This window comes from Anas acuta, chromosome 17 (genome assembly GCF_963932015.1).
Source record: "Anas acuta chromosome 17, bAnaAcu1.1, whole genome shotgun sequence".
Lineage (NCBI taxonomy): Eukaryota > Metazoa > Chordata > Aves > Anseriformes > Anatidae > Anas > Anas acuta.
The window spans coordinates 13392048-13416513 of record NC_088995.1 but is presented as its reverse complement, the minus strand read 5'-3'; the positions used below and the strand labels follow the sequence as shown (position 1 = coordinate 13416513).

Here is a 24466-nt window from a genome sequence, read left to right as displayed (position 1 = left end):
AAATTTTTCTACCAAACCTCTGCCATTATCAAGGAAACTGGCTCTTCACTCTGAACTGAACATACCCATGAGCACAACAGAAACTTTAACAAACCAAATGTTATTCCAAGAAACTCAGAATCAATTCAGATTCTTCTGGCCCTTAGAAACATTTTTCTACTGATCAACAACATACATTGAAGACTGTCAAGTGATTTATAAGTGATTTATAAATCTCATAAGATTTATCAGATTTAAGAAGTCTTTGGTCTGAAGGTCTCATTTTTGAAGCAGAAAAAAATAAGTGGAATGTAGTGGAAACAGTTCATTATTCCCATTTACAGAAGGAGAACAGAGCCCAAGAGATACTAAGCACTTTACTCAAGGCCATTCATAGAATCTGTGGCAGAGCTCGAAATTGTGCTCTGATTTCCTTACTGAGCCCCATGTTATAAGTACAAGCCAAAGTGTTGAGCCACAAGCCTACAAGCCACTCTAATTTCCTTGCCAAAATGTCAGCCAAAGGTGGTTTTACAATTGTGCTTTACAGAAAGACAACAGATCCAACATATTATCAAGCAGAGCGTGGTCACATTTAGCAAAGAAACCCAGGACAACCACATTAAAACTTCAGTGTCAATCGGCTGCTCCAGAAGATCATTAACTGTTCTGCCAAAGCAATGCTGTCACTGTCATTTCCCAAGAGCCCAGTTTGTGCAAATAAGCCTGAAAAAAGCCCTTTTTTTTTTTTTTTTTTTTTTTACTGGTGAACATAAACTGTTCTCATGACATGTTGCTTTGAAGAAGCTGCATTTTTCCTGCACTGTAGCTAAATTCTGATTCTATTTTTAGTCATGAGATTGGTATATATATATATATTTAATTATAGCACCAATGAGTATATGCTACTCTCAACTAAGCTTCGTGGCAGTTCTCACCTGCGGTGGACAGATTAGAACATCAACAATAAGAAGAGAGATCATCACAAGTGGTACTAGTCATTTTCCAGAAAATCTTTAATTGATTTCAGTTACTTAGTACTATGCTAGATTTGCAAAATGATGGAGAGGAAATGCTACCAATGTAGCTTGCCATTTTATCAGAGAGCTCACTGGACATGACAAGCTAATGGTATCAAAGGGAGAAACAAAGGATTTACACAAAATTCCACTTTAGTCAGTTGCTTTTGCTGAATACTAAAACATAACTCCCAGGAAAAAAATCTTAACTAATAGATATTTCAGCTACTCTGGATATACTCTGTAGCAGTGAAGAGGGCCTAAAACAATTGCAATTTAGTGAAAAGCAGCCTTGACTCTCAAACCACACTTCATTCATTTGGACAAAATCAGAGGGTCTGATTTTTGGTTGGTCCTGTGTGGGGCCAGAAGTTGGGCTGGATGATCTTCGTGGGTTTCTTCCAACTTGGAATATTTTATGATTCTATGATGATTCATTCAACATAAATATTGAATGGACAGGAAAGAGTGATATATGACCAACTACTTCTTTATTTCAGAATAAAGTCAGTATGATTTTCGATATTTAGTTTTGATACATGGTGGGGCATCTGACACACAGAAAGGAAAACCCTTATATTCTTATATCAGAGTATACTAATTTTCCAGAGATTGTAAGCATCTTATTTCTAGTCCTGGCAATTCAGAAAGGCTTGTACTTCTGTAATAATCTATTTCCTAAATGAACATCTCTGTGCTTATACATTCAATTCTTACTCAGTATCACACACCTATCTGAACTACAATGAGTGTTCACATCTGACACATATGAAAAATAGCATGAAGGGGCCTACAAAGAGATACATATTCTGTACATATTGAAAAGCACTTATGTAGCTTGTATCAGTATGAGACTGACCACATATATAGAGAGATGCTTAAGATTTCAGAGCCTGCAATTATCAATTAAGTAAAGTAGAATGTATCAGATATTCAGTTCATTTTCACACAGGACTTTGTGGCATCGCATGGTCCTGGATTTTGTTATGTGTTATTTTTATTACCCCTAATAACCATGTGCCATTTTAAAGCTGAAATTTACTTGTAATTCTAGAATATTCAACACATTTAATTTCGCAAAAAGGTGCTCCAGGTATACCCAAATATATTAAGTTGTATTTAGTAACTGCACCTCCATTCACTGCCTCTAGTACAGTCATGCTGTATGTTATCAAGCTGGAACCCATTCAGATATATAGCTATGAAAAATCAAGGTTGCTGTCTAGTCTGCCTGCAGCATGATCACATCCCTAGTTTAATTTAAGGGACTGTTTAAGGTCCCTTCCAACCAAACCCATCCTGTGACTTAGAGTAGGACTTTTTCCTATTAAAAAGAAAGTAGTATGCACACAGCCACTGTTCAGGACCACCAGATCTCTTTAACAAAAATAACCAAGTCACTTAAAAGAGACCCAACATCCTCCTTTAAGGTACAAGAAGTAATGCAAATATATTTCATAGGATAGCTACACTTATAAATACTGGCTATGATCTATAAGATTTCATCTAAATTGTTTTCCTCATTTGCTAGCTTAGTCAACTAGAAAGCCCTTTTCTAATAAAAATGTAACACCTCCAGATCAAAAAAGGTGAAATATAAAGTGACTGGAATAACTTTCATATCAGTTCATGTATACTGTTATTTTCAATTGCATTGAATTTCTGGAGAAGTTTTAATTTACATTCTATCATTGCTCTGTTTTAATATTTCATGCTGTTTTCTCAAGACAGCTCTTCTATCTTGCTAAGTAATAGTCCTTATTTGAATTTTGTTGATTGTAGCCTTAGTATTATCTACCTGTCTCTGCAGTCTTTGTGATTTTTTTAAATGTTAAGTGCAATGGCTTTAATTTTATGTCTTTCTTCTAAATATTTCCAGTCACCTTATAAGCTGACTCTGATTTACTAAATGCAGTGACAAAATTCATTAATAAGTTATTCTGTTGAGTTATTTTATATATAAACTCTGCATCACTATCTGCACTAGTCATAAAAGCCCAGTTAGTGTTTTACCGTAGACATCAGTAGCTTAAAAAGAAAAACTGAAGTCTTCATATGCACTTTTATTTACCTTAGTTAAAATAGTGCTAAGACCACCTACAGCTACAATGTCGACCATCACATCAGTCCTGGAAAGGCATACCATCTCTGCCCAACACTATTGGCAACAGCCAATTTTGAAAAGAGGTTAATGAAAAAACCCTGCAGTATTCCCTATATCACTGAACACAGCATACTTGCACATGTTAACTAAATAACTAGTATTTATATACATATGCTATAATAAAATGCTATTGTATTGTTCTACATACTCACATGCTTAACAATTCCAATATATACCGCTATACATAGTGTGTTCATACATACAACTGCAAAAGATCTCTCCCTCCAACCAAAAAGGGCGAGAGATATTTACTTGCAATTGGTCTAATTTAGCATTAGATGCCAGACGTATATACCATATATAATTTAATTAACAACATCTCTGTGGAAGATATTCATGACTTTGTCATGACATGACAATATACATCTTCAAAGCAGACACTGTGAATATGCACCATGCTTGGGGGCTCGGGGCGGGGGAAGGAGGGGGGGGGCAGGCATGGGGGAGAGAGCTGCTAGCCAGTATGATTACTAACTTTGCCCACAGAAATTAATACAGAAAAGAAACATGGCACCAGCAAACCTCTGAATATAGTATTTATTTCACAGGAAACCACAAAAGTAACTAGAAAATGACAACAGATTAAACATCAATAGGAGGGAGGATGGAATAATCTAGCAAGAGTTTAATCCATTTACCTAGTGTTCCTGCATAACAGAAACACATTTTATTATTTAAGCATCACCTAGAAGAAAAGATCCAGTGAAGGGCATCATCAAATTGCAGCAGAACAATAAAGTTTGTCTGCCTCTGATACGAGTTACAGATTCATTACCGCTATCTAAAAAGAGGATTCTTCCCCTCCACACACACCTACAAATCTTCAGCCCTCCCACCCTCATTTGGCCCATAAAGCATTTAGCAGAAATAGCTATTTTTAGAAGGGGTGAAATCTCAGCATACCTTCAAATCAAGTGCTTCCGATGTTCAGCAAGATCATTGCCGAGAGAGAGCTGCAGTCTACTGTGTCAAATTACAACCCTGTAGAGAGAGGCAGCAGTGGCGGCGGCGGCAGCAGCAGCAGCATTGGTGTGTTTGCACTGCTTGTATTCAGGCTAGAAATGATTCATTAGTTGTCTGCAGGGAGGCAGGGTGAAAAAGAGACAGCAAGCATCATCGGCCATGCAGCAGCTGCCAGAGCCTATGAAACAGCAGTGCTCACACACACATACGCACACAAAGATGGCTTTCCCTATTTGCCAGTTTCCCTTTCACATAGTATTAACCCTGACACAGCAGCAGGGACAGGAGCTGACAAGCAGCAAGTGGGATCTCAGCAAGGGTGTGTTTCAGTGACAGGGGGATGGGGTGAAGGCGGGTGTTGGGAGATTTTATTTTACCTCCAAGTAATGCTATCACAGGATCTTCTCAGTAGGTCATCTGTGGCCTACTGGCACGAACCAATGAACTGTAAATGTGAGCTGCATTTTTTTTTTCACTGCCAAGCTCGCCCAATGGAAGGCTTTGAAACTCAAATGCAGAAGGGTATTAAGACAGATTACCTGGAGCATCTGAACCATTCTGTCTTTCCTCTTCTAAAGCAAACTGTACCCAATATATTCACACAAAAACTGCTCAGTGTGCCACCAGTATCTCCCCAGCAACTAGAGGGAGACACTCTAGGGGATACAGGGAAAGATTTTAAATAAATATATTTTTAAACATCTAGCTTTAGTCCATTTTTTTATTATTATTATTTTTTCAGCAAAGATCTTCTGACTCATGGAGTCTGACCACTTTGGGAGTGGATTCACTATAATATAATGAATTCTTGAGGCTGATGAAAGTTAAATTATTGAAGAAAACATATGAAGTTATGTGGAGTGGAACTTCTGTATTTCCCTTTCAGTATTTAAAAGAGTAAGGAAATATTGCACTCCCAAGGCACTACTTTACTGAATTCTCTTAAAGTATCTGCAGAAATACATTTTCCCATTTAATAATGTCTCCCCTTTATCCCAAAAATGGAGTGTCTATGTAACTTAAACAGGCTACATTAACTTACAGTTCCTTTGCAACTTCTGTCTTCTCCCTACAGTTTTACTAATGAGCATAATGAGGAAGAGGAAAAATTTCAGAAGATTCTGACATGAGTGAGAAGAGCCAGATTTCCCCAAATGCCTAATACTTCTTTATGAAGCCGAATACGTGGAGAGTACTTTGACCTCCAGGAACTGTTAGCATCAGATACTTCACTGGAAAATAGAAGGACTCATCAGGTGATCTCTTTCTCAAGTTTTGACTTATCTGGATTTCCAGACCATAATAAATTTGAACCTTGAACCATGATGTTCTTTAACCAGACAAGGAATCCTTCAAAAGTAGCATTACTTACGTTTCTGGATATTCCAGTTCCCAAGCATCAATCTGTTTGAGAGCCTTACTAAGATCTTTACCCCAAAGATTCCACTAACAGTGAGTAGCACCAATGCCATTTGGATGAAAAGCATTCATTATTCAGAATTAAAATATAGTACAGAGTATCACAGCATGATCTTCAAAGTTACTTGTTGCTTCTAAAAATGTCCTTCATTGAATGAAACAACTAAAAATCTGATCCTTTGTCCTGAGATACTGTCAGAAATTGAGGTAAAGGTTTGCAGATAACGTATGCTTTCTTCCCCAAATTTCTTACTTATCACATTCTATTCAGAAAACTGCAGTCTTTCTAGAAGGTCCAACATCTAAAACTAAGGTATCCACCATCTCAGCCCCAAATGACCTTCCCTGAGATTACTCACAACTGTACCCAGAAAAACAAAACTCTGGTATTTTTGGAGAGAAAAGCTGTTCCGACTCAGGATCATATGTTCCTTCCCAGATTAGATTATGGTTTTCATCATCAGGCAAGTACAATCTTACATTTATAACCAGTTTGTTATAATAAATTGTTTTCTTTTTTGTTGTTGTTGTCTGTTTTTTTAAAGTCTAATTTTGGCAAATTAAATTTTTTTCCTCAATTGAGCTACATGCAAGCTTGAAATCCAAACATTCCTTCCAACTATGACTATATAAGCACTTACCACGTATTGTGCTTCAGCAACAAATACAGATCTGCAGCATATGATGCAAAGTGATAGCTAAAGATTCCAGGTGACACATTTTTGAAATCTATCTTGTCTATTTTGTAGATTAGATGATTCTATCTATTTCTTTATATGCATTCATACAAGAAAAAGAAAAATTTGCTGTGCCAGATACTTGAAAATAAGTCAGATTACTGTAAAATAGCATAACTAATTCATCACACTGAACAAAGCAAACTTATTCCTTCTCATAGATAAGCATAAAGAGCATATATTGTGTACATATGTGTGTGTGTGGATATACATCTGTATAAAATATATACATTATCATAAAATTTTTGGAAACCTTGTGTTCAAAGATATGGAAAATTATATGAATAAATTAAATGAAATCACTCAAAAATTAAATGGCACCTATTTTTTTTTTTTAACCACCAGCACAGATTTACTGCAATGAAGGCTTTAAAACATATGCTTTACCACAAGCAACTGTTTAGAAATGAGTCTTCACACTTGACATATTCAACTTGTTATGCCATGGCAGACGAGGACTCACATTTTATTGGAACTGTAAGATGTTAAGACATCGTTAACATAAACAATTTAATATTTATTCTGTAGTTGCCAAATATCAGCATTAAAAATGATGTACCTTGACAGTACCTGATGATGGGCTGCTGGTAAATAGGAATGCACATTAATGGTGCTGCTGAGAGGAGCACCATTTGATTGAGAATAGCAATCCCAATACAACAATTCTACCTTCTGATAGACTTTTTTTTTAATGAAAAAGTAATAAAACATAAAGCATGTTTCTAGGTACAATATGGTTCTGTGAAATGCCATTTTAACACTAAAAGTACGTACATTTTCACAGACAATACGGAATTTCCCCAGAGATATTCTTTCTTGTCCCTACAAATTACATGCAGTAATTATTTAAAATACATCCTGAGAGGCCAATCTTCCTCTTACTACCTGTAGTATGAAAGTAACTTTTGCAGTGTGTTGTTTCAATAAAACAAGCCAGACAAACCCTCCCCTTCCCACTTCGCTGTAAAAAGTGGAGTTAAACCTGAGAAAATAGTAATGGAACTCACCTTGCTAGCTGCCAAAACACACACAGAGCCTCCTGCAGAGATAAAGGAGAGCTGTCTCTGAAGCCACAACAGTTCTTTCTGAGATTGTTTCAGTAGCTCTTCCATGTCACCTGGCTTCAGCCCCATCAGCCCTTCCTGCGTGACAGGAGATTTTCAATTTCTATTTCTAAACCAGAAATATTGTGCATTCAAGCACAAAACCTTTTCTACACATGATAATTTAGAAAATATTTAATGTCAATTAGCTGTCTGTTTGGATTTAAAAAAAAAAAAAAAAGCAGAAAAAAGAAAAATGCAATCTTTTCTAACTGTTTTTAAAACCTGTATGAATAAACTATTGTAAGGATCTAGGAGTAAACACTACATTTAACATGAGTCAGCAATGTCCCCTTTCTGTGAGGAAGGCTAACAGCATTCTTGGCTTCATTGGGCAAAGTAGTCCCAGCAGGTCAAGATTATTGATCCTTCCCCTCCACTCAGGTGGGGAAGGATCCAGTTCCAGGTGGGGCCACACCTGGAACACTGTGTCCAGTTCTGTGTCCCCAGAACAACAGATACCTGTATCTACTTGATAGAGTCCAAACACAGGGAGGGCTACCAAGGTGATCAGGGGACTGAGGTACCCCGAAGAGAGACTGAGTCAGCCTGGAGATGAGGATGTTCAGGGGAGGGATCTTATAAATGTCCATAAATACCTGAAGGGAGGATGCAAAGACAGAGCTGGGCTCTTTTCAGTGGTGCCCAGCGACAGAACAAGAGGCAGTGGGAACAAACTGAAACACAAGAGATTTTGTCTAAACATCAGGAACCATTTCTTCACTGTGCTAGCAATGCATCACTGAAACACGTTGCCCAGAGAGGTTGTGAAGTCTCCCCTCGGAGATCTTCAAAAGCTGTCTGAACGTGGTCCTGGGCAACCTGCTCTAGGTGGCCCTGCTTGAGCAGGGGTTGGACTAGATGAGCTCGAGAAGTCCTTTTGAACCTCAACCATTCTGTGATATATTCTGTGATTCTGTGACTCAGTTTAACTGTTTACCAGCAAAGTTAGATATTGAGAATAGAACTGGATTTTTACCTACCCTTAAGCATCCTAGTTGATTTTTGAGTTCTTCACATTCTACTTGCAGCATTTGAATCTCCAGATCTTTAATGCTTTCCGATTGTTTGTTGATATTTTGAAGATGCTGGGCCTTAACATTGACTAAATGCATTTTCTGCTTTAGAGGAAATGTTCTGGTAATTGTTTTTGTGATAACAGTAGTGTTATTGGATGACAATGCCAATGAAGTTGAAGGGCTGACAACCTGGTAAAGAGAAATATATTTTTCATATTATTTTTGCTAAAACTGTGTCTGGGGGAAAGAGTATAGTTCAGCTTGTTTCACAAGTCATACCAGAAGTGCATTATTTGAAAATTTTCTTTGTAAGATCTTTCATTCATGCAGTCAATGAACAAGAAATAATCTCACTTGATCAATCACCAGTAAAGAGAGGAACAACTCAAAGAAATGAAATGCAGAAAAATACTTTTCATACTTTTTTCATTCAGTTGATGCCAGCTAGCCATGATCACTTCGAATATATAGATATCAATGTATTTATCACCTCATGGCAACAAAGTGCTGCTGCTCAATCACTGTATCTGGTCATTCACTTACTGTTGTATCACATAGCAAATTAAGGAGTTATCCTTACTAGTGATGCCTTGGACATGCACTTCACTTGGAAGATGTGCTTCAGCTGCACCTGAGATACTGTATTCCAAAAGGCATGTTCGACCATGCTGCAAACTGTTCACTGGGAATCAGCTGTTAGGCAGTCAAACTTTACACAACTGCATGAGAATTCTGGGAGAAACTGTAGCTCTCGCTGAGACTAAGAAGCTCACAAATCTTTATGTCCCAACTCTTCTTGCTTTACACCCAGCAATTTCCATAATACTTGACCTGTACCTATGGACTCTTATGCAGTACTACACAAAATACTATACCACTTCAGCAACAGAATAAGAATCTTCAGGGTGGTCTTCAGGACAATTAGAATATTTAGCGTAATGAAACTACAGTAACAGAAAAACACTGTCATCGCTGCCTTCAAGTATGTAAGCCACGTCCCACTACCTTTGGAACAATTGGAACAATGTTTAAGTAACAGTATAATATGTCCCTAATGTTCATGGCTGGTTTTTGACAGAGCAATTGAAACTATTACTGCATGTTGGTGTTATAAAAAGATTTAGAAATATAAGCAAGCAAAGTCATTGCACTGCAGTAAACATTACAAAACTTACTTTATGGGTAAAATGGCAAACACAAATATTCAAATAATAATAATAATAACAACAAAAGAGCACAGAATTCTCTTAATTTTGAAGTAGTAACTGTTAGCAATCTCTAAATTGAGATCTATCTGAACTAGAATTACCCCAAAACAGCTGTATCTGCTAACATTATTGCACTATCTATCTTTCCTGGCTTTTTTTTTTTTTTTTTTTTTTTTTTTTGTGTTGGAAGTGTGAAAAATGGAAGAGGGGTGGGAAGTCCTGATTTCAGGTCACTTTCTTAATGTGAGCCTTGTAAACAGCTTTGTCAGACACACATAACCTTCCTAAGCTTGATGGATAGTTAATAAAATTTTGCATATTAATACTATTTGGTTTTATAATACACTGAACATATATCCATGAACTTTGGATTAGCTCAGTAGGATCAAAATTTGCCCAAATATTAAGCGTCTCCCAATAGCTCCTGTACTTCAGCAAATGGAAGGTTAACATTACCAGAAGCAGTGTGACACCATATTAAAACAAACAAACAAACAACAACAACAACAAAAATACCCCAAGATGTTAATTTATCAAATATTGGTCAATCGGAAGATCAGCTACAGGTATTAGATTAAAAAAAAAAAAAAAGTATATATGACTTTAAGCAAGTCATATCAGCAGATACTCCTATTTAAACAGCACCCTGAAATACTGTTATTTCTGCCAAATTACAGATTCTGAAGTCGGATTGTTCAAATATTTATATTAACTCTTGCTACTGCAGTGTGTTGGGGTGACCTTGGCCAGACACCTACCCAACTTCTCTCTCACTTCCCTTCCTCAACAGTACAGGGCTGAAAGTAAGATGAAAAAGCTCATGGGTTGAGATAGACAGGGACATTACTTAACAATTATTGTTTTACAGGAAAAACAACCTGACCTGGGAAAAAATATTTATTTTCAATTAGAATAGGTAAGTTCCTTAGTAAGGAAGATGGACAAAAATTAACACACTACCTTCTCCTCTCCCTTTTCCCCAACTTCCCAGGCTCAACCTCTCTCCTTCTTTCCCAACTCCTCTACCTCCCTCTTCAGGAAAAATCTGCTACAGCGTGGGTCCTCCACAGGCTGCAGTTCCTGTCAGGAGAACCTGCTCCAGCCTGGGCCCTGAAGGCCACAATTTGTTCAGACAGTATCATCCTGCTTTCCATGGGCTCTCCACAGACTGCATGGAAATACCTGCTCCTCCTTGGTCTCCCTGAGGGCTGCAGGTGCACCTCATCCCTGCCCCACTCCTCCTCCTCCTCTCAGCATGGTGCTGGCAGGGAGGGCTGTTCCTTGCACATTTTACCTCAGCCCTGGCTGTCCTGCAGTGCATGGTCCTTCCCTCATGCTGCCCCAGGGCCTTGCCTCATGGGGCTCCACAGCCTGCCCTTGGGCAAAAGCATCTGCTACACTTAAAAGATCGTTCAACAATCTAATCACCAGAGGTTAACCAGCTCTCTGCTAAACTCTATTGCAGAGATGAATAGTCATCCTCTGCTATATCAAAGTGGAGTAAGAACCCCAGCACAGCAGCTGGTCTCTCAGTGTCAGGGAGGCTGTCATAACATGAATGAGCAACAGTTCTGTAAACTGAGGCCACTTGAACTGACTTTTCATTTCATAATCCAAAAAGGTACCAAATTTTGAGTGATGAAAGCTTTACTGCCCCCAACTGGAATACCAACAGGTTCATACAACTAGATCCAGGCACTGACCTCAAAAGAGTAAATTATGTGTTACTCTCCAACAAATGTAATTTTCATGCTCTGAAACAATTCATTTTGTCATGAATGAAAAGACCTAGAAAAATTGAATCTGTGATGTGTTATATCTGCTAAATCTGCACATGAATATTTAACAGGCAAGTTTCTTCTATTAAGCATTAAACTGTTGAGTAAACGATACAGTAAAAAGTCTGAGAGTTGCCAAACACTTAAGTGTTTATAGATTTTTTTAAGCAATTATTATCGTGTTTGTATCCACTGAAGGGAGAAGCGCTGAGAGCTCTGGAGAGCTAATCCATTAGTGAATAGGAAAGATAAAACTGAGTAAATATCAAATAATTTTCCCTATTACTAATGCATCCCAGTGTCATTGGAAAAGCAGTTTCTCTGTAGATAAATGGGATGCTGTGTCTCTGTCACAAGAGCAGAATATCTTCAGGAAACCCAAAGGCAAAGGTTTCTGTTACCTTTGCCAATCTCAGACTTGGTTCTTTTTTGGAATGGTGTTGAGCCCTCTTTCACAAGCCTCACGTACAAATGTCAGAATCATGACCAAGTGAATTTAATACCAATGTCTGAGTTTTCCTGTGGGGGTGATTACTTTGAATTGACTGATATTCTAGTTGGGTTCCTTACAATGACAGCATTATATATCTGTTATTAGAAGAGTTAGGGGGAAAAAAAAAAAAAAGTAGTGGTGCAGTCCCAATACTGGTTAAAATTCATAGCATAACTCCTTAAACTGCAGACAGCTAAGTAATGTGTGCTAGACCATAAAACCAAAATACTCATATCTGGAAGGCAAAACCTTAGTGTGTCAGATGCTGGGGGGGGGGGGGGGGGGGGGAGGAGGGGGAAGGGGGCAGTAAAGCCAATGGAAGATTTTAAAGCATGTAACACTTACCTTGCTCTTCTTAGGAGTTACTGAGCAACTTTTCTGTTTGCTTCTGTCCTCAGGTCTGCAGTGTGGAAGCTTTTTGAATGTTTGCTTTGCTTTATTGTTGCCCTTTTTGGACTGTGGAACATAATTCATCGATATCTCACTAAAATGTATTACAATACATCTGAATCGTCTTAGTGATTCTGCTGGTGTTAAAGCATTTTGCTTTTGCATGGCAAAGCACAAGATACAAAGTACAGCCCTAAAGCTCAAGAAGTCTAATGGAACAAATTAAATGTGGCATTCAGTCAACAACTGAGGACGTAGCATCTTCGTGGCAGAGCCCAGCTATAGCTACAGCATCTGTGCAATGCTTAGCATGGTGTGGTGTGCTAATGCTACAGAACGGAAGACTAGCTAACACTGCAATCCAAATAATAAATAATATTACTAGAAGCAATTTGCTGTTTGTGTGGCATTTGTCTCTTTGTCAGACCCGGTAAGAACCTCATGTTGGGTTTATGTAGAAGGTGGGTGAAAGAGCAGGGTTATAAGCAGCATGTAGTCAAATGGTAAGTGGCACTGCTTCATCAGATTACTCAGTCAAAAGAGGGCACTTTCTGCTACATCCCTGGAATTAGGTGGGATAAAGAAGCACACACGGTAGAACGTTTGTTCCTTCTGCTGTTACCCAGTACTGAATGACAGCGTACAGAGTAAATATGCAGTATTATTTTAAGTGCGCTAGAGGGCTTACCATTGATTCCTTTTTTAAATTTCAAGGTATTGCTGAAATCACACATAAACTTTGCAGTATGCTACAATCAGTGTAAGGCAGTCTTGCCTCCTAGCACTTGGAAACCTAAATAAACAACATAAAGCAGCTAGGGAAATGGCCTCATACCATACTGTTCAGTTCACTGTAGTTCGGTACTCCTTTAAGGAAAGGGAAACTTTCTTTCTCTCTTCCTTCTGTTCCTGAGTGTTTAAGGGAAACTTCATAACGGAGACTCCTGTTGTCACTCATACTGTGTGCTATGAGTGCCAACAAAACAGATGTTCTTTTACTTTACATAACATATAATCTTGGCTAACTAAAGCTACACCCAGAGGGTAAACAAAAGTGATCTCTGTTTTTCCAAGCACCACTACCCTTATCCCTTATTTTCATCCTTTCTCTGCTGATGGTGAGTCAGACTGTCTCTATTTTGCCAGCATGACTTGGCTTTTTGTACTTTTTGGGGTATGGAGTTCATATTTGAGAAAAGTCGAACCTTGCCATAGCAAACGAGTCTCTATGTGGAAGAGGAAGTTTCGAGTCTATTCTTTTCCCTAATCAGCCTTCGAAATGCTCTAATTACCAGCAGAAAATGGTAGGAGGAAAAAGCAGTAAAAACAGACCCAAGAGAATGGAAAAGTGAATTGCTTATAATGAAGCAGATAGCTGCTTGGGATTGAAGAGAAGCCTTTTACGTAGATGTTCCGCCGTTGCTGTCTGTGAACCAAAGGTGGTCATTAGAACCGCTTGTATTACAAACACCAACCATCTGTCACAGTTTTAGCTTTGATGATTTCTGCTAGTTATAGCCCAGGATGATTGGGAGGAATCCAGAAATCTTTTCTGAACAATTAATACAATGTTCCCTCCTCTCATATTCTGATTTTTTCCTGTTTTCATCTGACATTTCACTGGTGGGAAACACCACATATCAAAAAATACTGAAACTGAGGAGGTAGCAAATATAAATGCAAAAATACTTGAGAGTTGTAGCACATAGCTACAGAGGACTATATACAAAGAAACATACTACACATGAAAGCATTTTGATGTAAATTGGATGATTTTAAAAATATTTTCCAGAAGATTATTGCTGGACACTGAATAAGACCACTTATATAAATCATGTTGGTACAGCAGACAAGTAGGAATAGCTTTTCTTCAGTAGACTGCTGTACCTAGATAATAAAAGCAGATTCAAAATGAAATAAAACTGAGTGAGCTCTTGGCTGGGACCAGAGCTGGCCCCAGGCATAAGGCTGGCACAGGTCGTTGTGACTGCTGATGGTGAGGGAGGAAGGGCAGTAATGTTAATGCTAACAGGAACAATCTTCACAGCAGCAGTGGTTGGCACTGACACCATGGACTACCACCACTAGGAAAAGCAAAAATTAAGGCCTGCTCAAAGAGGCCTTCTGCTTCCCATCTTTGCTTGCACCTTCTTTCCCCTTTTTTGTTCCAACAGCCTGTCTCACCTGCCAAGGGCAGGGGAAGAAATAGGAAAAATATTTTCCCTTCCAAGCACTCATTTCCAAACTAATGAAGTCCCTGAAACTTCACTGCCTCCTCCCAAATCTGACAGCTTCTCTCAAGCTGCAATAAATCATTCATTCTAGTTAGAACATCAAATAAATCTATTTATTTAAATAACCACTATTGTATAACAACTCAGTTCTTATTTTCCTTTTGTATGTTACTATATTGAGTTGCAGTGCTACATCAATGTGTAAGCATGGAACTTTACAGTTTATAACACGAGAATGAAACTATTCTCCTTTAATCACATAAAATATATTTTAATGCAACTAAAATAATTCCAGATTTCCTTTCCGAATTACTAAATGATAGGGAAGTCAACAAGGGCACTTATTTATGTCTGTGTAGGATATTAAAAATGCTCAATGGAAAAACAAGAAAAGCATTCTGGCCTACAAGTCTGTAAGTCATTCTTCATAGGACATGCTTGCTTTTAGCTTATCAATGAGCCAACTTAGATGAGAAGAAACATAGAGAGCAAATCTATCATATAAAACAAACTCTGTTATCAATGGATATATGAATCCAGCTGGATTACAGGGAAATGTAGGGACTTTACCTTTATTTTCTTTGAACTCACTTGAAGATTATAGTAATTTCCCTTATTTATCAGCATTTAAAAAAATATGTCAGCTGTGATTAAAAATACATTACAACAGTTGTTGAATTTAATCTTCCTATGATTTTATCTGTTTTCTTTCTAAGACTTCTTTGTTCCATGGTTTTATTTGCCTCATATTGTGAGGAAAATCCTGAAGATACACTAGGGGAAACTGTATAAATGGGAACTCTGACAAAAGCCTTATAAATAGCTTCAAAATCAAGTGAGTGCAAGCATGCCAGCTGTCATGGTTCAGGTCTGAGTGGAACATCAGAGCCTGACCTGGCAGAAAAGTGGGTGACTCTCAGGGATCAAGTCTCCAGGCATAGGGCAAGATTACTGTAACCTAAAATTAGCCTCCAAAACTCATAAATAGGCTGTCAACTATCCAACTATTTCAGAAATGTAGATCACACAGTATTCTACTAAATACTTTGAAAGCCCTTTGTATAAACTTGTTATAGTCCCTATAATGGTTCTGAATCTAATTTTAGGTGAACTTCTTTTATAATCTTGCTGTCAGTATCTGTTAAGGAACTGTATAAATGTGTGGTAAAAAATAGCTTTATATTGTAGGAGTACACTAAATGTACTCTTCTACACATGCAAACTAATTTATTTAAAAACAAATGTATCACTTGGTAGGCAGCTTAGAAAGCAGAGACTTTTTAAATGTGGGGAATGTGAGAAAGCTAAAATTATTCTACCAATGAATGCTTAAAAATATATTCACAAAGGACAATAACAGAAGTTCACCACTTATGGTGATATCACGTGTGGGTAATGCAGTTGAATACAGACCAGCCAGGCATTTTGTGAAAACCATTATTATGATGCTTTATGGCAAACTCTGGAGAGAGAGAGAGAGAGAGAGAGAAAGAGACAGAGAGAGAGGCACATCTGAAACTAGAATTCTTAACGTGAAATATTTGTTGTGCAGATAAAAGTATTTCGTCAACAGAGTTGCAAGAAAGAACAGATTGAAAATGTGGCTATGACCTTTTGGGGCAATGAGCTTAGTTTTAAACACTAGATCTATATCTCAATTCAGACTTACTATGGACACCAAAATTTACCTGCTGTGAGAAGTTTCACAAGCTCTAGAGCAACTCTTCTTTAATAGAATTGGTATCATGATTTCAGCTGCAGTGTAACTGAAATAGCCCATCTTTGTAACCAAAGAAGGTGTGCATGTTATGACTTTATGACTCACAAGGATGCTTTCTGCTTAGAGAAACATTTCTGCTTTCTGCTTAGAAAAAAAATCCACTTTCTAAGCTGCCTACCAAGCAGTAGGGTTCTTCTCTTTCAATTAATTAGTTTGCTTACTACTCTCATAACCTACAATACAAAGCTTTTTGTTAACAAGGCTTTACATAGTTCCTATATAACTCTTAATGGCAAGATTTAAAAATGTGGTTATTTTAAACGCTTGCTAATAACACCATGCTCACACACAAAAAAAAAGGGGGGGGGGGGGGGGAGGGGAGGAGAGTGGGGAACACAGAAGTTCTCAGTCTCTGACAAGTCCTAGGATTGGAAACGGTTACTCACCACTTTGTCTTCCTCTTGCTCTTTAGTCAAGGACTTAGCTGCTTTTGGAAAGGATTGATTTGCCCTGGGGGAATCCAGTAAAGAATAGCTATGATCCAGAATGTGACTGATAGCCTTCTGTAACAAAGGGAAAAAAATGGCATGAGAGCATTTCAACTCTCTAGAGAGAAGTTTAAATTGGCATACAGGACTTGTGAATTTTGATAAAGTCAGCCAGCACCATTTTGCTAGTTGTAACTTCAAGCTGTATTACTTGTTTCTTCTTTCTTTTCTCTTTGCATTGTTCCCTCCCTTCCAATACATTCATGGCCTGTCTTGTATCTCTAATTCAAGCTTTGGAGCTGCCAGGTGGGTATTCTGACAATCCTGTAAAGCAAGCTGCCCTTCCATTTCTCCTGCTAGGGCTTTTCAAAAGACAACCAAAACATTTAGTCATAGGATAAATAAGCATGACTCAGATCTTCCCTTTTTCCTCTAAAGGGTTTTATTGCAAATGAGCAGTCAGGGTGTTTCTGAATTTTAGAAGCTAGTACTTTTTGTAAGGCAGGCTCCCAAAAGTTTGGTAGATAGCATGAAACAAAAGGTCAAACTGCTTAAAAACAGAGCTAGGCCTTTCCCTTTGGAGAGCAAGTAGCTTCCTGACAGTCCTCGGAGATTCTCCACCCAATGGGAACAGTGAAGTGCTTTATATCCAGTAATAATACATTGTTCTTACTTTGCTATTTATACTGACTGAGTATAACATCTGTACAGCAAGGCAGTGTGTACCCACTAAAGTCATAGCCATAGATACTCTGAGTTCATCTTATTGTTTCAGCAGTTTCAAAAAGGAATTAATTTTCCCATCTGGAATTAGGACAGAAGTAAGTAACATTTTCAACAGGTCAACAATAAAAACGATTCATATCAGGTGAAACAAAATACAAAACCAATCAACACATTCTGTGGATTTCTTTAACCATATTTAAGAATTAAATTTCTACCAAAAAAAAAAAAAGAAAAAATAAATTTGATATTTCAAATGGTTTCAGAGTGTGCAGACTGCAAATTTTACCTTCAAAAGGAAACTACAGGCACAGGGAACCATTTTGAAGCCAAAAAGCTTAGAACAGATTTAGGGAGAAATCTCTGTACATATAAGAGCATCACAGTTCTCCTCAATTAAGGAAGAGTTCAAAAATGATAAGTGTGCAATATGCAGATCCCAATCAGTTGAGACATATTTATGCTGAGAACCTAGTAACTAGCTGTCACTGCAGTAGCCTCAAAGGCTACTTCATTTCAACTGCATTTCACACAAGATTATTTAAAAATCAATCAAAAATAATTAAAAGCAAAGCATATCCACAAACTATGTGCAAAACATATAAAACGCATCAAGTTTTGAAATTCAGTGTTCTTCTATTGTGAAAACATACCCAGAAGTAAAAATGGGAAGTGCATCAGAACATTGAAAGATGAAAAAGGAAGAAGAAATAAGGTCTCTTTCCTAGTGGAGGAAAAAAAAAAAAAATCCTATACATTACAGCAATTCAGTACAGAATCAGTGATTCCGTTCCAAAAGAAAAAATCTCTCATCTAAAAGAATGGTCTGGCACCAAGCCACTAAGCCATATATGTCCAGCTATGACCCTTATATTTAAGTAACAGCTAAAAGTAACATTAAGTTATTCTTGCCACATTTGTACAGAGGAATGAAGATATAGCCCATGACAAAAAGATGGATCTCCTCAGAGATGATATAATATTTAGCCATTGATAATTATGTGCTAGGCAGAATTGTCTATTTTAGCAGAAAGTTCAAAAATACATATGAAAATACAGGTAAAATTTTTATTAGCAACTAAATACTAATGATGCTCTGAATTTCTTATACACAAGTGAGTAGGGCTCTTTTATAAAAAATATTTCAAATAAAATTATAATGACTACCAAAATGAAAATTACCTTGAAGTCAAACTTTACCTATAATAATACTAACAGAAACCTTAGATTAATGCATATATGTTAATATATAGTAGTACCCCTATAAAGCCATAACATAACTTTTAATTGGCTCAGCTTTATTTCACCCATGATTTATTTTGTTCCACGCTACATTGAGGAGAGTCAGAGAAGCCTGAATCTAAAAGCCTCCTATTCCAAACCAAAGTGAGCAGGTGATTATCATGTGACAAATGACATCAAGAATGAGGGCCCATATTTATGCACTACAAACAGCTGTGACATTTTTCTAATGTGCAAAGTGAGTACAGAGGAAATTGAACAGCAGTAACCTGAATTATTGAAAGGCTGGCTATGCAGAACAAACATAATTAAAGGGTCTCATTATCTTCTAAATAATTATTGTAAATAATGCTTTAGATAATTACTTCATTAGTTTTCAAAACACTGGCTTTTATTCTCCTCTGAGATTCCATCCACTAAATCTACACTGAATAAATTGCCAAAAGGGAAAATCAAAAGCAGAGGAATTATGTGAGCTAGAAATGCTATGTTTAAATCTGCACGAACTGACTTCGAACCAAAATGTTTCGAAACGTTTCTTGCAAATTTTCCAAAGGTTAAAAGCTGCTTGAGTTTTTTTTTCTTCATCTTGCTTTCTGATGCAGTTAGATTCATTTGTGTGCAGTTACATTTATCCATTTAAAGATAGTAGGCAGCAGTGTGGATGAAACCAAGATTCATTCATATCATCAATGACTGACCTTTACTAAGCATACATACTGCTGCTTTTCTTCACTACAGATACCATGAGGTAGATTCAATAAGAAAAGACACTATGCCTCTAGAACCAAGAGCCTCAACAAAAGGAAGTCAAAGACCAGGAGAAGAAATGGGAAAAAAACTTTAAGACATGCAATGAGATGGCTCCAAAGGTAAGAAGGTCTGCATTTGGAAAAGTTTTTTTTTGTTCCACCCCCTCCCCAACAGCATTAAGTGAATAACGCCAGTAATTCAAACAACAGCATGAAGAGCTGGTAAATACTTTCCTGGTCAGGTCCCAAGTCAATCTGTAGCACTGCAGAAGGCTGCTGCTTACAAGCTATGGTATTTTAAAAGGCCTTTGCCAAAAGTCCATTAAAGAAATAAAGTAGCAAAAGGAAGATGTCTGCAAGTAAAGCAATCATGCAATCCTTTAGATAGAATAAGCACAGTAGACAAATCAGCAACATCTGAACCTAAGAAAGAGAATTAATTTTCAAAATTGTGGTTACTTACATTTTGAAAACAGAGATCAGCAGAAAATATATAGCCTACAGTGGAGACACTACTCCCCCCCTCCCCCCCCCCCCCCATCAATTAATGTGCTGATTTTAGAAAATAAGCAACATTTTGGGAACTCAAGGTTCTCTTCAGGGAGGTAACCTAGAGACTGAACTTCTTTAAGTTGCTGGGCTTTTATAGAAATTATTTGGGGCTAGAGAGCTAAGATTAAATAAACTCGTATGACTACACTGATGATATATGCCCTGATATAATTCTGTAGTGTATAAAGATAGCAGTAATAGACATTATATATATTGTATTACTTCAAAATTCAGAAGTTTATTCTAATTATGTAACTAGACACAAAAATTGTTGCCACCAAGAAGGCCAGAAAAGTAACATGCATAGAGAAAAGGGATCTCAATATATGCTCAAATATACACACTCAAAATACTGAAATGCAATGAAGCATTCATTGTAGTATCTACTGTATTACTGCATTTTTGGTGTTTACAAGCAGTTTCCACACGATGGAGTATTCAGGGATGAAGAGCAACCCTGTAAGAGTCCATTGCAGTGGAAGACTGGTAAATATTGACTTGTTTTCTTTCAATTTCCAATTCTCTTTCTCCTGCTCTATTACACTATTGACTACTTAATAAGATACTATGGTACTTTTTATAGTAAATGCATAAGATATCAATACTGTGATTTTAAAAGTCGTTAAAGTGTTTTTTAATAGTTATAGCTTAAAACTGAACATAACATTCTGTTTCAGTTAGAACACTGCAATTAGGCTCCTAACTCCCACTGGCTTCCTAACCATCTACCTGCAGATGCATCTTCTGTGTGATGCCTTCAACTATCAGTACTTCACAGCTTGAAATGTAATATGGCAGGACAACTAACCTCTTTTTTCCATTTGTGTTTAGCTAATCACAGAACTTGAATGCTTCAGTTTGATAGCTGTGGCTTAGCTTAGATTCACAGCAGTAATAAACTAAATTTCTAAGCAAGTCAGACTACCACTCTAAACAAGAATGCATGTGTAAGAAACTGTATCAGCAATTCAGAATTATTTTTTTTTGTACTTTTACTGACCTGTGTGTGAAATGATTATTTCTTTCTTTTGAACATAAGCAACCCTCTCCCATGGCAGTAGGAGATATTAAGAATAGAACAAAAGAGGCTAAGCAGAATTAACCTTATCCAGCATGTATGGCTTTAAACCTGGAAACTGCTTCCTTGTATCCCGCACCTATGTAGATGACCTAATTTGCTCACTTTGAAGATCAGATCTAAGTAGTTCCCCCTAGAAATCTGCATTAAAATAAACCATTATCAATACTGCTTTCAATGGTTGGTATCTGTTTCTTGATTATATTTTCCTATGCATTTTTAAATGACTAAACTTTTCATTCATAACCAAGTGAAAAAAAAACACCTTTTTTTTTTTTGTTTGTCATTGTATGATTTTTTTTTTTAATACATGACCGTATTAATAAGCTCATGTCTTGCCTCAACACATGTCAATTGTTCTACAGTATTTGCTATAAATGTAGAAGCAGTAGGGTTTTCTCCTTAGGTTTAGACCCCTCTCCATCAAAACTACTTCTCACCAGTGCCAAGCTGATCTGAGTAGATTGCAGGCATCAGATCTTCTGCTTAGACTCAGGTCCTGACTGCTATCTATGCTTAAATCAAAAATCCTAGGGAATAACCTGGAAGAATAAAATAGGAAGTAATTGTTTTCTCAGAACATCTCTATGCAGCTGCAATTTACAGTATTGACAATCCAAGGTGGTGAGGGAGTTCTAAATGAAAATTTATTTAATTTTCCACTGTAAAACCTATTGATACATTAAAAATAAAACAAAGCAGGCTCTACTCATATTTTTAAAGCATCATTTCATGACCAGAAGGTCTGCTGTTTTGGAACAGGGAAAAAACAAGTCAATCTGCCACATCAGTTAATGTTCTACTGTGTGTTGACTATCGACGTTGTGGACAAATTCCTGTAGGTATTTGAAGAGCACTACAGAAAAACCCGCGTGAAAAGCTGTGCCATCAGAAATGCTGACTATTAAACCGATCACACAATATTGTTCAGAAGATGCACTACGAAGCAAAAGAGCATTCTTCCAAACCACCAAATAAACAGGACTAATAGCAGAGGAAATGATTCCGTCACTTTTGAATGAATTACTTAAGCAGGATTACAACTATTGAGAGAAAAAATATTATCTCCCACATCCCTAGGAGCCCACAGGACAGGACTTCAAACGCTGACGTGCCAGGTTGCAATGGCTGCTTCTCCTGTGTGGGAATCTCTTGTCACTTTTAATGTGGAACTGTATTTAGACCTTATTTACAGTGGTGGGTGCATCTCACAACTATAGTTGGTGTACAGGGTCCAAAGTTTTGATATTGAAAAACAAAACATGCAGAATTTTTTGGTGCTGATACCTCCTCTTTCAGCTCACCTTTCTTCCCAAAATCATTTCTCACATCTGTAAAGTGCAATGTTCTCCATAACAGCAGTGCTGACAATTTCTGTAAAGTGCATTGTAATTAGAGTTTTTTAAACTGAAACTTCTTGAAATTTTTAATGTCTAGAAAGATGTCAAAACATAAATCCCGTTAATAGACTTTGACAGTGAACACATAGCAAGGACAATTAAAAAATGCCTGTGCATTTTCTGTAAAATTACATATAAGGACTGTAAAGTGAGCTGCGATATAAATGGCACCTCTGGTGAGTCTTTATTCATTCTGCCATATTCTCTAAACTAAGCTGTGCTCTGTGTTAGTTTAATGTGATCCAGCACAGTTTACTGGAGTTGAGAGGAATTAGTGGGGGCTGAGCCAATATAGTCTCACATTCTCTCTGAAGTGTGGATACAGGAATTACAGTTTGTTTTTGTATGCATAAAACAAAATTGCTTTCTTCCCAGACCACAATCTGTTATATATTGTTAGCTATTCGTATACCAGCAATTTCTGATAAACTTACTATTCAGTATCAAACTCCTTTCCCCCCTTCTTAAAGAAGGTTCAAAAGCAGCCTGTAAGTGCAGCAATCAAAACATTCTTTAAAATATACAATTATTTTGTAACTACTTACCATTTCTATAAATTTCCCTTCGTAAAAATCTTTGAGAAGTACTTTCGTTCTTCAAAACCTGATTATAAATGCTTATAAAATGCTCTTTTTTATTCCAAAAAGTTGATTTGGAAGTGCTGTACTACTGTGCAGAAGGACTTTGCATGTTTGACAGAGGTAATGAAAACAGCCTGCAAGCAGCACTGTGTAACTGAAGAGCCAGTTATTGTATATGACAGAAAAGACTGAGTTGATTCACAGGTGCAAAGGCTGACCCACTGACTGCAGCATGAGGAAGCATGCCACGGTTATTTTCAGAAGTCACATACAAGCCACCAGAACATATCAAATCAAGTTTAACACTGTAATTGAAGTTTAAAAAAAATAAATAAAAATCACCCAAGCCACTCTCAAATAATCTACATTAAGCACAGCTCTTTGAAGGGCTTTTTAAAAATTATTTTTTTTATACAGAAAAGCATCCTTCCTCCTAGTTACTTCAGCTCCTTCTGTCTTCTAAATTTTATTTATCAGGCTTACATTCATTAAACCTCACATAGTGCTACACTAAACAAACACTGCATTGCCTAGAAATGTCTGTTCTGTATTCGGGGAAGTTTAGCTCACTCTATTGAATTCATCTGTGTTCCCACCTGGTGCTTTTTGTACAGAGGGTGTGGTTTCCCTGTAAGAAGCAGCAATGAGATGCCACTATTTTATTTCTGGATAGTGAAAAATGTGCTTTTATACAGAATCTGAGAATACATGACTAGCTTTATCCAAATATAACTCCTCTATTTATCAAGTTTAATATTCAATAAAATTCTATGGGAATACTTTAAATGAATAACTGCCATTCATATCTTCAGTACTGCCTGCCTTTTTTTTTTTGTGTGTGTGAAGATTTTCAGGAAATAAGATAATCAGACTAAGACTGATTATCTTATTAGCAGTTGTTTGACATGCGTGCCTTATTCAAACACTTACTGGAAATATTCACAAAGGTCACAATAACATCATGAATATAATAATAGCAACAAGATACTTGCGTAGATAAATTTATTAGTGCATAGGTTAGAGATTTCCTCCCCCACAATATTAACAGAACAAAGGTTCATGTGAAAAACAAGTTTTGTTTTAAAACAAACTGAGGCAGCTATATAACAAGTAAGAAAGCGTGAAGCGGCTTATTCATATTTCTGTTTTTGATGGGCAAATTACTACATTATAAATTAAAAAAGAATCAACACAACCAAATTTGGAGCAACATTTTAGATAACCGGCTGTAGAACAGCAGAACTGATCCTCTCAATGCACTTCGTATAAATAATATTTACTATTAGAATTCTAGAAAACTATAGAATAAAAATACATTTTACCTAGAATGAGCACTAAGGCAACCAATCTTTCCTTACTTTGCTTGTAAACTTCCTTACAACCATTGGCGAGTGTTCTGGGCTTAGAGGTAAAAATTGTTCATT

The 24466-nt window shown here is 37.0% G+C and overlaps 1 protein-coding gene across 18 annotated transcripts in view; it reads right to left on the bottom strand.

The window, feature by feature from the left end:
* RIMBP2 (RIMS binding protein 2) overlaps positions 1 to 24386 on the bottom strand; it is a 159631-nt gene extending 135245 nt beyond the window's left edge. For 17 of the 18 annotated variants that reach the window (XM_068654282.1, XM_068654284.1, XM_068654289.1 and 14 more), the window contains exons 1-5: positions 23007 to 24386; positions 16673 to 16789; positions 12228 to 12338; positions 8368 to 8592; positions 7289 to 7423 (exon numbers count right to left, since the gene is read on the bottom strand). In XM_068654282.1, the coding sequence (XP_068510383.1) occupies positions 7289 to 7423; positions 8368 to 8592; positions 12228 to 12338; positions 16673 to 16789; positions 23007 to 23009 (591 nt within the window). In that variant the 5' untranslated portion in view covers positions 23010 to 24386. Of the gene's footprint in view, positions 1 to 4065; positions 4443 to 7288; positions 7424 to 8367; positions 8593 to 12227; positions 12339 to 16672; positions 16790 to 23006 lie in introns of those variants that run through there. The other variant, XM_068654298.1, reaches the window with a different exon arrangement.
* Positions 24387 to 24466: the final 80 nt, after the last annotated feature.